This window comes from Brachyhypopomus gauderio, unplaced genomic scaffold (assembly GCF_052324685.1).
Source record: "Brachyhypopomus gauderio isolate BG-103 unplaced genomic scaffold, BGAUD_0.2 sc66, whole genome shotgun sequence".
Classification (NCBI taxonomy): Eukaryota; Metazoa; Chordata; class Actinopteri; order Gymnotiformes; family Hypopomidae; genus Brachyhypopomus; species Brachyhypopomus gauderio.
The window spans coordinates 1,792,462-1,805,962 of NW_027506887.1; the positions used below are offsets into that span (position 1 = coordinate 1,792,462).

At 41.9% G+C, this 13,501-nt stretch overlaps 1 protein-coding gene across 3 annotated transcripts; it reads left to right on the forward strand.

Moving 5' to 3' along the window:
• Positions 1 to 4,176: 4,176 nt before the first annotated feature.
• Positions 4,177 to 9,638, forward strand: prelp (proline/arginine-rich end leucine-rich repeat protein). 3 transcript variants are annotated; one of them, XM_076989206.1, is made up of 4 exons: positions 4,177 to 4,475; positions 5,980 to 6,142; positions 7,370 to 8,352; positions 8,491 to 9,638. In XM_076989206.1, exons 3-4 carry the CDS (start codon positions 7,374 to 7,376, stop codon positions 8,655 to 8,657), a joined length of 1,146 nt encoding a protein of 381 aa, XP_076845321.1. In that variant the 5' UTR covers positions 4,177 to 4,475; positions 5,980 to 6,142; positions 7,370 to 7,373; the 3' UTR covers positions 8,658 to 9,638. The 3 variants fall into 3 exon arrangements, with proteins under 3 accessions (XP_076845321.1, XP_076845320.1, XP_076845322.1); XM_076989205.1 differs by lacking the exon at positions 5,980 to 6,142 and having other exon boundaries at positions 4,178 to 4,475; XM_076989207.1 differs by lacking the exons at positions 4,177 to 4,475; positions 5,980 to 6,142 and adding an exon at positions 4,529 to 4,753.
• The last annotated feature ends 3,863 nt before the right edge of the window (positions 9,639 to 13,501 follow it).

The following is a 13,501-nucleotide window of genomic DNA, read 5'->3' on the forward strand; positions in this document are numbered from 1 at the left end:
CGATCAGTCGGCGACTGAAAAACCAGCCTAAAATCGTGTAGTGTGAACCGGAGCTGCTAAATGTATTCCTAGTACGATAGGGTGAACAAATGTAAAATGGAGCAATGTAAAATGGAGACAAATTAAGTATTATATCGCGATCGATTCTTAGTGTTGACTTGTAACTCCCGCGGTAGCCCAACTCAAAAGTAGCCCAAAAAGCCGCACCCCAGAATTTTTACCCGCGGCAGTATTTTCAAACAAGCCCAATTTGGCGTGAAAACCGCGAATCTGGCAACTCTGCATGTGGCTCTGACTGGGGATCACTGGACCTCTGTTAGCAACAAGAATGATCTTGGTGTGACAGCTCATATTATAGATGATGAATGGAAGATCCAGTCATTTGCTTTGAGCATGCAGAAGACCACTTCTAGGCACTATGGAGATGCCTGTGGCAGAGGCCTGGGAAATTAAAGAAAAAGTATACCATCTATAATGGTATTAAAAAACATCTTCTGATTTACTTCAGTTCTTCTTATTCTTCCAATATCCTGAACAAAACTTCCAAAATTAAACAACATTTTTGTCAGAATTTCCAGTGTTTGCTCTGTTTTCTGCAATCATCTATTGGTCTGTGTAGTAGACTGGTGGAAAAATAAACAAGATGTTGTGTCACGGTGAGGCGGCCCCCTACCGGCCGCCTCTGTCCACAGCGGCTGTGTTGTTGTTGTTTTGTGACGTCGTGTACGCCCCTCAGGTGGGCGGAGCCCGTGATCCGTTCCCACCTGATGGTCGTTTGTCTGTCTATATATGTCTTGTCTTTGTACCAGTTGACCGCTGGTCATTATATCCTTAATTTGGATCTATTGCACGGGTTTTAGGTTTGCACACTTTATATTAAACCACCCTTTTTCCCTAAGACTTGGCGTGATCGCTTCCTTTTTGTTGCTCACACCTGCCCGTCACAGAATGACCAGCCACCCTTCGGAAGCCGCCGAGTCTCTTTTACTTTCTCCTTTGTTCGTGGTCATGTCTTGTGGTAAGTGTTTGTCTGCGTAGTGTTTTGTTTGAAGAGCTCCGCCGTGCTTTTGTGTTTTGTGTGTGTGTGTAGCATGGCGAGGACCAGGGCAGTCTGCCCTGAGAAAGCTCTTCGGGTCTGTTGTCAGTGTGTGTGAAGAGTTCCGCCGTGTTTTCGAGTTGTGTCCGTGGCACGGCGAAGACCAGGAATGTCTTCCTGGCGATAACTCTTCGTGTTGTTGTGAATGTGTGTATGCGTGAACGGACGTGTCGATCGGTATGCGCGCTCGTTGTGTTATGTTGCATGTTCTGTGTGTGACGCTGGTGCCGCTCCTCACCGTCGCCTCGCTCCCCGTGTTGTTTTGTGTTTCATGTGGGGAGCGACTGCGAACGTGAGCGGCGCGTCACTGTGTCTGTTTATGTAGAGCGCGCGTTTGTGGGTCCCGTCTGTTTGTGTGTACGCCGTTTTTTGTTTGCTTGTCTAGTCTTTGCGTGTGTGTTGTGTCCTAACGTGTTGTCTAATGTTTGCGTGTAATTCCACGCATGCTCCTCCCCCTGAATGTGTGTTTGGGGGGGGACCGGCTGTGGTCCCGTGCCATGGGGTGTGGCACGGAGGGCGTCGCTCCCGAGGGAGGCCCTGACCAGGTAAGTGGGGGGTTCTCCTGAGTTAGGATGGAGACCCCTCCCCCCTGGAGGGGGGATCAGGGTAGTGCGCGTTTGTGTTCTGTGTTGGTGTGTGTGGGTGTGTGTGCATTTGTGTTTTATGTGCAGGTGCTTCTCCCTGGCGTTGAATCGTGGCATTCCTGGACCTTGTGGGGGTCTCCAGCTGGCAGGAGCCCCCTTATGTTGTGGGGTGACCGGAGCCCGGTCGGAAAGAGCCCCTCCCTAGAGGGCTGGGGCCCCCGGATGTTTGGGGACCATGGGGCTCCGGTCTGAAGAGCTCCTGCACAGGACGGAGACCCTTCCACGGGGTCCTGGAGGTGACGTAGCCACGCCCCAGGGAGGTAACCTGCACACACATACACCCCGGACGGACAAGGAGCCGAGGGCCCGCCGTCCTCGCACCTGTGGGGCTATGCGGCTTAAGGCCGGTTAGGGCGTGAGGGCCCTGTGACCGATCGGGGCGTGGTTTTGTCTTGTTGACGGCCCAGTCGGTCCAGGGTCCCGCCCAGGGAGGTGAGCTGACTAATGTTGTGTTTTGTGTTTCAGCTCGTGGACTGCAGGAGGTGTGTCCCTGCCTGTCCTTGCCTTCCTGCCCCTTCGTGTTGTTGTGCAGCCGCTGTGTGCCACACACCCAGTGGAGGGGAGTGCGGCTTGGTGGGGGGGTCTGTCACGGTGAGGCGGCCCCCTACCGGCCGCCTCTGTCCACAGCGGCTGTGTTGTTGTTGTTTTGTGACGTCGTGTACGCCCCTCAGGTGGGCGGAGCCCGTGATCCGTTCCCACCTGATGGTCGTTTGTCTGTCTATATATGTCTTGTCTTTGTACCAGTTGACCGCTGGTCATTATATCCTTAATTTGGATCTATTGCACGGGTTTTAGGTTTGCACACTTTATATTAAACCACCCTTTTTCCCTGAGACTTGGCGTGATCGCTTCCTTTTTGTTGCTCACACCTGCCCGTCACATGTTGAAGTTTATGATTATGTTCATTGATTCATTCATCATTCAAACTTAAATTAATATTTCTCATGTTAAATACTGAAATGCGATTAATTTCGATTAATTAATTACAAAGCTTCTAATTAATTCAATTTTTTTAATCGCGTCCCACCCCTACTTTATTTGTATTTATTCATTAACATATTTCAATTTAATTGATTGTGAGTTATAAACAGCACTCCCTGGAAATTTTACCACATGGACAAATAAACACACCCTAATCTGTATATCTGTATATCTGTACACCCTACATCTGTATATGCACACATAACGAGAGAGAGAGAGAGAGAGAGAGAGAGAGAGAGATCCTGGGCAGTGGCAAAATTCTAACAAGAGACTGAAGTGTCTGTTCCTTTAAGAGGCTGAACTATTTCTCTGCAGTGGTCAGTTAGGTCCCTGATGAATGTTGATCATGGCGGTTGACTGAGATCTTCACCACATGAGAAAGCATCTCCTTTATCTTGACCAGTTCAGTTACATGTAGCAACTGCTGTCTGGTCCTAAACAGCTGTAATAAATGGGTAAATGAGCACCAAATACATATCTTCAAAGATTTGAAGTAATTAGTGGTAACATCAGCTTAGAGATGTTTGAAACTGATTCAGAAAGTTTTGGAGTCTTAAGCCAAACTGAAATCTTGACTACAACAATTACTATGAAAACCACAATAAAGGACATCCACAAAAATGACATATTATACATTTCCTTGGAGAAGAGATTTATAAATACATAATATAATACATTTATAATTCACCTGAGGGAGCACCCAGTAAGGGCAATGAGATACATCAGACTGCTGGGATTCAAACCTCAGCTGTGGTATGTGCTGTGTGTGGCCATAAAACCCTGAGGATGTATGTGGCTGCTGGACTGGGAGAGAACAGCAGTGTTGGCCCCCTCACTGTGGCTTTATATCTCTCTATATTTGAGGGTTTAGTGTTCTCCTCCAAGAATGATGAGACCCTTGACATTGTTGTGTGGGGGTGGTTTAATAAAGAGGGTTTTATAAGCTCTGCCCTTCTAGGTCATTGGTGGCGTTTTGTGAGAGCAAAGTCTGTTGAAACGACCTCCCCTTCACCACTATGCTAACACACATTCACCTGTGATAGGGGGGGTGCTTGATTTCTGCTCTCTGCGGGGGTACGTGTGTTTTTTTCATCAGGTTTTGGAAGCCCGCAGTCAATGCTGTACATGAGTGTTCTGCTACGCACTGTACACACAAAGCCTTCAGCTGCAGGGCGGGAAAGAAAGAAGCTGCCCACACAAAAAGAGGCTTTTGCAGTGCATTTATTTGTTTATGCATTAAGATGAGGTGAAATCATGCAAGCTTGTAGTCTACAGCACGTCAAACCCAGAATGAAAGACACTCCCAGGACTCTGTAGTATCATTGAATAAAAGGCATATGTAACTTGTTGAGCAGCTGGCCGAGTCTCTTTGTGATTGGACAAAGTGAAGTGTTGATGGGTTGCTGAAAAGCATCCAATCGTGAAAGCTCTCTCCTCACCCACAAACAGAATGATGGAGAGAGAAAGAGAATGGGAGTGAGAAGGTGAGGAGAGCATATATTCTTGTGAGGCATTTAGACTTTATCTCTGGCCTTTTTCTTGAGGGAGGGGGAGAGAGAGTCATCATTGTTGACCTTCCAAGTGAAAAGCAGTAAAACAGCGATCCAATAGGCAGCCTGCTCAGCAGAGGAAAGAAGGGACAGCTGAGAGGAGAGAGAGAGAAAGAGGAGAGGGAGAAAGAGAGGAGAGAGAGAAACTAAGTGTTTAGGAGAAACCTTCAGAAGAACCTTAAAGAGGGCAGATACCCAAAACAGGTAAGAAACATTTTGTTGCTGTGTCCTTTCCAGAAGGTGGGCTAGCCCAGAGAGACACCTAGTTTTGCAGACCATAAAACTACAGATTAATATGTAGCCTAGGGTACGTGTAGATCTTGGCAGGCACTGGAGGGTGCACAGTGTCTCTCTGTTTCTATAGAAACCCTGTACCCTCAGACTGGTACTCTCCTCCCAGCACTTAGCATTTTGTTGAATGAGTATTCAGTTGGACCTTTCTGGACACCACTGCTGTACCAGTACCATGTATCAAAATAAAGGCAAGTAAACAGATTCTCATGTTTCTGATGTTGATGTAACCACGACTTGCATGTTGTGGTGGAGGCTTATGAAAACAATGGTAATGGTTAGCTTGACAGAGACACTGGTTCACACACCCAGTTATTCCTCTCGTTGAAATCAGCAGCTTGCATTACTCTGGTCTTAGGTTTTTATTTCCTGATTTCTGAGGTCCAGCCAGCATTTGCATTATATATTATTGCTTCACTGGTTTCCTACAAGATTCCCTTCTGTTTAAAGTGCATTTTGTTGGTTTTTGGTTTTCAAATGGGATTCTGCTAAAAAGCATCAGCATATCCAAAAGTGCCCACTGCATAATAATTTCTGGTGTTCACATGTTTGATGGGAATACTTCTCATTAAATAGATTCTCGAGATTGATAAAGACAGATTATCTGTAAGTTTCTATACATGTTTGACAACATTCACTCCATTGTTACATACCAGAGGAACTATTTATTAATTTGTGAAAAAAAACTTTGAATCAAGCTTTGTTACTTTGAATCAAGCTGTCACGGATTGTATTTCCTTATAATGTAACATATTTGAACAGAAATAAAATTACTAATTAATATGAAACAGATGATTTTGACCCAAAATTCCACACTAACATCTAAGCAATCAAATCTGTAGAGATAAACCCTCTTTGTAAGTCCCTCATTTCAGACAACAATGTTACTGAACACATTTTGTTCAGGGTAATGGGGTAAGAAGGAACACTCATAACTGGAAAGGAAAAGCTTGCTGGGAACACAAGTGCAGGTTTATTTATTCTGGCTAAGCAAACGTCATTTGTCCTTATTTGAGTGCAACTAAATGTTTACTTGTAATCTTTGTATATCAAGCCCTGATTAACAGAAAACCCTTTTGTTGTTCAGAAATATATTTACTCAAGTTAAGCTAAAATTACATAATTCTCATATTTTTCAACCATTTCATCATTATGTTTGATTTTTCCAAATCATTTGGCAGTCACATTATAAATACTTAAAATGCCATCGAGCCAATCAGTGCATATTTGGCTCTGTTACTTTATGATGCCAGGCCCTAATGTGTTACCATAAGCCAAAGCTATGCTCTTTCTCAGACCTTGAAACTTAAACATGGTTTTACCAAATGACTAATTTTCTGGTGTCAGCTAAGCTCCACTCAGCCCTACCCACTGCATGCATTCAGCTGAATTAATAAACAGATCCACATTTTCCCAGGCTTCCATGTTCCCCAGGCTCCGCCCCATGGCCTGCATGCCATGATGAAGCTGCTGTCACTCATCCAGAGGACTTGAGCCAAACATCTGATTGTGATCATTTGCAGTGGACTGCCAGGAGTCATACAGTATTCCACAAGCATCTCAGAGTGCCGATATTATGGGTTAGTTCTCGCGTGTCCAAAAAACCATGCTCATAAATCTGTGAAAGACAAACTCTTAGCTTATACTCTGAGAAGTTTGATAGATATAATCAACTATTGTTTCCTCATGTTTAGCATCAGTATCTATGCCTATGGACATCAGTGGCCAGTGGACTAACGGTGTTATTGGGGCTGAATCATTGCTTCAATCACATATTGCCATGATTCATGACATTTATGTCTCATTCAATGTATCATTTATGTTCCAAAGTTGACATCCCTCACTAGTGAAAGATGTTCAAAATATCTTACAGATCTGGCAATAACTCCTGTGTGTGTCTCTCTCTCTCAGTGGGCTGTAAAACAGACACACGCCTTTGTCATGTTCTTAACAGTTTCAATAAGTGATCAAATAAATCACATTAAGTCATATGCCATGAGTTAATAGTTTCCCGTGAAACTGTTGACAGATAAGCCACTCCATTTTTTATTTTAAAAGATAGTCTAGTGACAGCTGATATCGCATTGTAATTAAAGTAATTCAGTCCCATATGTTGTTTAAGGAAGCTTTGGGCCTTTGAAGCTGGGCTCCCTCTGGCCAACTGTGTATCAGATGTGTGGTGAGTGGAGAAGCAGAAAGCATAGCAATCCAGTGACCACTGGTCACCGGTTTCCTCTGAGCTCTACTGAGCCGCTAGGACTCTCCGTCTCATAGGTTCTTTGCACAAAGGGGCCTTTATCTGGGGCTCTGTGCCTTGAGGCTGGAAGAGAACCTGGAAAATTTAGTGCTTGGTGGTTTATTTAACATTCTGTGAAATCTGTACAAGCACAACTCAAGAGGTCGTGATATGTGGGCTGCACATTTTCACTGTGAGACCACTTGGGACCACTTGCACATGTCTCTTTCAAATACTGTCTGCATGACACTATGAGTTTTGTTTTTTTTTCTATGACCAGCAAGTAATGTCTAATATCAGTTTAAAAACCATGGTATAGAAATGCACATGAATGTCGAAAGCTCAAATTATTCCCAAGGGTGTGAGATACTTATGTTGATTGATATTGTATGCAAGACTTTAAATCTGACCTTCTGTGGTGAAACCCATATTTGTAATAAAACCTTGTTTTAGCAAATTCTTTGCAGGTGGGATCTTCTTCATTTATCGTTTGAAAATAACGAATTAAAATAGCATGACAGCATGAAAATGGTGATGCTCATAGGATGCAATTATCTTTCATTTGATTCAGGACAATGAAGGCTGGGATAGGATTCTGCTCTTTGCTGGTGCTTCTTCTGGTCACAGATGTTTTGGGGCAGAAGTCAAGGACACGACGGAAGCCCCCCACCACCAAGAAACCCATGCCATCAGGCCAGAGAAAACCTTCTCCTGCACCTCCCAAAACTGAGCTTGAACCCCAGGAGCCCACCGATTTTCCTCCACCTATCCTTGGCCCACCTTCATCCTTCCCGGACTGCCCACGGGAATGCTTCTGCCCCCCATCCTACCCAAATGCCCTGTACTGCGAAAACCGCAACCTCCGAAAGGTCCCAGTCATCCCACCCCGTACCCATTATCTCTACCTACAGAACAATTTCATCGACCAAGTGACTGCCGAATCTTTCAACAATGCCACGGATCTCAAGTGGATAAACCTAGGGAACAACCGTATTCGCACCATAGACAAAAAGGTGTTTGAGAAGCTGCCAAATCTGTTGTATCTCTATATGGAAAGGAACCATCTGAAGGAAGTGCCCAATGATCTTCCACGTGGCCTGGAGCAGCTAAGACTAAGCCGTAACCAGATCTCCAAGATCGCTCCAAGCGCTTTTGGCAAGATGCAACACCTGGTTCTGCTGGACTTGCATCATAATCAGATCAGTGACAGCAGTCTAGGCAAAAAAGTCTTCAAAGACCTTACAAACCTCGTGCAGCTCAACTTGGCCCACAACATCCTCAGGAAGATGCCTCCAAATGTACCCAGCAGTATCTTCCAGCTGTTCTTGGACAGGAATAACATTGAGGACATTCCTCAAGGCTATTTCAAGGACTTCTCAAACCTCGCCTTCATTAGACTCAACTATAACCAGCTGACTGATAAGGGCCTCCCGAAGATGGTGTTCAATGTGAGCACACTGTTGGATTTGCACTTGGCTCACAACAAACTCGCGTCCGTTCCACTGTTCAATGGCCACCTGGAGCACCTCCACCTCAACCACAACAACATCGAGAGTAAGTTATAGGGACCTTCCTCTCACCCTCTCTATCTGACCATTTCATTCTCTCATCCAATTTCCCAATCCCTCTGTCACTATATATTTATACAAATACTTTTGCTAAACTCTGTTAACCATTGTCTTATCTCTCTAGCCATAAATGGAACAGAGATCTGTCCCTTTAGCGTGGCCGAGGACATGCATGACTCCAACAATGTCCCCAACCTGAGGTACTTGAGGCTGGATGGAAATCACTTGAGTCCCCCTATCCCACTGGATGTCATCATGTGCTTCAGGCACCTCCACTCTATTGTGATATAGAAGAAGTTTGAAATCTTTGGGAATTAAATGTTCTTGAACACATTAATGCGTAATGTATGCACAGTGCTCCTGTCCACTTGACAGTACTGATTGAATCAAACAGTACTATGGGAACCACAAAGAAATGGTAACACAAAGGGTTTTTTTAATACTTTCAGAAATGTTTTTTTTTTAGCTATAAATCGCATATTTATTAAACATTAAATATGAAAAAATTGCAACAAGCATGGATATTTCTGCTTTAAAGATATCACTTTTGTCTTGTGACGCATCAATATTAACTACTATTAAAAATATATATATGAATTGAAGGTTCATTAACTGACGCATTGCTATCTACAGTGTAGTTATGAATATAGAAAGGATAACATTTAAACATGAATGTACTGGAACAGCTGGGTATAAGGGTAAAGACTAACAACATTACAACTAATAAAACAAGGTGGAGACAATCCGAAAAACTACAAGAGGGGATAACGTGACTACCATGTAGTTAAAATGTCCGAAATCTTCCTGTGTCTGTAAGGCAACATAAAATACTGCCTGCACTTGGTATGCATCTTTTCTGTATAAATAAATTGCGTTGTTAATCACAGTGCTGTCTGTAAAGGCTCACCTGATCTTTAACTAATAGACTTTCAAAAATGTGGGGGGAAGAGAGGAAATGTAATGTCAGGGGGAAATAAACATAATAAATCAATTAAATGTAGCATTTATAAATGTAGTTATTGATGTGATATAAAAACTATAATATTTATACTTCAATATAATATTTGCGTCTCTAGACATATTTATACTTCCTACTTACCATTGCCATCTGGTGGAGGTGTAAAAAAAATTTCAGGCACGTAGTGTGTGTGTGTGTGTGTGTGTGTGTGTGTGTGTGTGTGTGTGTTTTAACCTCAACATGTGACGTAGCACCACGTCGTCGGCCCTTACTTCCTTCTTGTTTACACTTCTAAATAAAAACCTCGGAAATTACCGGTATTCCTCTTGCGTCATGTTGTTGTTCCTTATTGCAAATATAGCGAACAGTAATGATTGGCATTTTAAATGAAGTTATTTAAGTAATTTAAGTAATAGCATTAGATTAAGCTGCACCGACAGTTATAAATAAATAAAAAAACCAATGCACAGACCGGCGAATGGAAATATCACCATAAGCGTCCTCCGTGTGCTGTACCAGATGAGCGATGCTGACTTAAACTTGCACTAAGGAACAGGCTAATTTGACTTAAACTTGCACTAAGGAACATATGTGCTATTTGACGGTAATAACAGTAGGCTACAACAGTATTTCCGAAACAGTATAAACGAAATCTGATAATCAGCTAATGAAATCATGTTCAAATGGGCGATTGAAACAAATTGTGTAATGAAATATAATCATGCTCGGTAGCCTACTCGGTATACTGTGTACATTAAAAATCTACCACACCGAAACACGCAGAGGAAGCCCCTTTACCCAAGTGTTGTGTGGATGTTATTAATGATACACAATAAAGCTTCCGTAGTAATGACTGGTATTTCACTGTAGAATTCAGATCTATTTACCTGGACGGAAAACACAGTGATGTCATGCAGCCGTCATCACCCTATTTTCCTTAAATGTAAGAGATTTCACAACATACAATCAACATGTAGGAGTGTTGCAGTCTTTTAGCAGTTAAGAAAGACGGACGTTGTTGTCAGTGTAATTAATAATTTTCACGTAATTCAGAATGAATTCCATAGGGTTTCCTCCCATTCACTATCTCTTCTCTCTCTTTTTAGTTTCCACACACACACACACACACACACACACACACACACACACACAAATACATCTTTGGTCACACAGAAACACATCTGGTTAAACTGAAACTGAAAAACCGACACTTTTCCAAACACACACTACTCACAAAATGTGCATAATTGGCTTTCAGTTGAAATTTCAGGATGAACCCAAAATGTACTCTAACCTTTACAGGTGAACTTAACTTGACCTTCTCTAAACTTCTGAATGCACAACAGGTGTTTGATCCATGAACTGACTAATACATTTCCTGTCCTGGTTTGTCATCATCATCATGCTGTTCACATTTTGGCATCATAAGACCAAGACAACACCTAACAATTGATCAACAAAACCTCACAATTGCGAGGCTTCAAACAGGATGTTCTCTGACGAAAGTGGCCACTTAGCTTAGAGTGTCATCAGCAGGTTGCAACATAGAAAGGCATAGAAGTGGATGCCCTTAGGCCACATCCCACACTTCATTGTTCTATCGAACCGGATGATGAATGCAACACAACTTCCGGCACATTTAAGAGAGGTGAGAGGCACCCAAGAGTCATGTCAGACCATTAAAAATCTCTTACAGGTTACATGCAGTGATCTGCATGCTAGACGACCCGCAAGGGTTTTTGACCACACCACCAAGGACAGGCTTTATCGTCTTGCATGGGCCAGGGAGCAATTACGCTGGACGAGGGACCGGTGGGCCTCAGTGCTGTTCACTGATGGAAGTAGATTCACACTGAGCAGAATTTATGGCCACCAACGATGATGGAGACGTTAAGGAGAGCATTATGCATCAGCCACTGTTGTCTCCAGACGGGCCTTTGGAGTTGGTGATGTTAGAGTGTGGGCAGATGTGTCTCAACAATACAGAACTGCCCTACTCTTTGTGAATGGTACAGTGACAAGCCCATACTTGAATAACGTCATTAATCCAACCATTGTGGCTCTGCATGAGCAACACAAGCCTAATTTCATCTTCATGGATGACTTCATGCTACACGACTACAGCTCATCAAGGCTGCATCATTATGGATAGGCTGCTGGAGACTGGGATATCTAAAATGGAGTGGTCTGCACTTTCTGCAGACCTGAGTCCCATAGAAAACCTATGAGCTGAGTCACCATGTAGAGGCTCGTAACTCTGTACCCCAGAACCTCAGTGAAGAGTGGGATGCCATGACTCATCAGCCAATAAGTCAACTTGTGAACAGCAAGAGATATTGTTGTCAAGCTGTAATTGATGCTCCAGTGCACATGACAAGTTATCGAGACACTGACATTTTTTGTTGGAGTATACATACCACCACATACCACTGTTTTGCTTTTGTTTCAATAAAGTTTTGATATGAGGGATCACCATGACATGCTTTTACTTAAATGCCCTAGTTTCATGATATAATATGACTGTTGAGTGAACTTTTTGTGTCTTCCATAAATAAAAAAAGTGACACCCTTGTTTAAATTCATTCAGCCTTGTTTAAAGATTCATTTTGAAGTGCTCTTTTCAAAGTATTAAGGCTATGTCACAGCTAATAGAGAAATACTGACATGATTATTTAACATTGCAATTTTACTCACATTAAAATGCAGTTGCACTGTCACTGCAAGTGAAATTTTTGAAAAACACTTCACATTTTTGAGTGAAATCCAAATGCATATTGTGGTGAAGTGACTATTGTAGAGTACAGGTGATTTTATTTTTCCTCTGTATTCTGTGTCAGGAGTCACACATTATTTTCTTCTGTGGCACTACAAATACATAGTATTATATATAAAAATTATATCAAATGTAGTTTTTTATTGTGCTGTTATTACCTAATAAGACCTATACATATTACATAATAAAACTTTTCAGCTTTTTTAGAGGTTTAATTCTCCATAAAAATTAACCTGTGGAGTTATGAAGATCATGTAAAGAGCAGCTTGTTGCAGACACAAATAGAGTCTAGAATTGATTCTAAAATCAACTCAATTCATGTCATTGATTTGAACTTCAACTTACCACAAAACTTGCTTCTATCAGGCTTTAGGAACATACTACCAATATGTTAAGTACAAATAAGTATATGAATAGTGGACTTTTCAAGGATTACAAAGGTCTATTTTTGAAGGGGAGTCTAGAATGTAAACCAGTAGAACAGTCATTCTTGCACTACGCACTTGAAAGTCTTTCAAAATTGCTTATTATAAAACAAAACTTGGTTCATATCTGTAGTGCTTATTCACTGTAGTTCAGAAATGTGTCCCCATGCCAAGTTCCTACCACACCCAATTACGAGAATAAAACAGGCAGGTTTGATGAGAATAGTCCAAGCATCACTTGTCTGATTTAGTGCCGGGAAGTGAGAGGCATCTGAAGACACACTGATTGTTACCTGCCTACATACGTCAGCACTGTGAAGAAAGAGCCGTGAAAAGAAATGTGTATGGAATCCTACTGCAATAAGCTCCAGCAAGGATGAAGCAGGATTCTGGCTGGCTGAGACAAAAGTCCTATTATTATTAATATATATAATATGTTGTTGTTGCTAGTAAGACTTCAGCTCTTAGTTCATTATAGAAAAATGTAAACAAGTTGCGTAATATTTCACGTGGAAATTTTTCAGTGAGGAAAAACAAAAGAATGGTGACGAAACATGACTAGGTGAGTAAAAGTTAGAGGAAATCACAGAGGCAGGAAATGAAGCTGCCAATAAAACACTGTTGTACTTAGATATTTCAAACATGCGTTTTTAAGTTGAATGAGATCATCTTTATGTTGAATTAAATGATTAACAAGTTACTATACATACCACTGTTATCTTCTATCATCTATAAAAATTGTGAAAGGTTGCAATAAAATTATCATTTTAATCCATGTGAGTTAAATGCTATTAAAATGCTTGCACCAGAATGTGTAAATTTCTGCAGCACATATTTATATAATCTCCTCTTATCCGAGGTTGATCTGATAATGAATTAATTGTCTTTTTTTCCTCCCAAAAAATCCTAATTGCAAAGTCACAGTACAATTGCAGTAAATTAAAACTTTACATATACAGAGTTTATGATGTCACATAAT

Bases quoted from the DNA above. Each gene is read 5' to 3' on its own strand.
- prelp (XM_076989206.1), top strand. From the start codon at position 7,374: ATGAAGGCTGGGATAGGATTCTGCTCTTTGCTGGTGCTTCTTCTGGTC. The intron at 8,353-8,490 runs GTAAGTTATAGG...TTATCTCTCTAG, and splicing joins CAACCACAACAACATCGAGA to CCATAAATGGAACAGAGATC.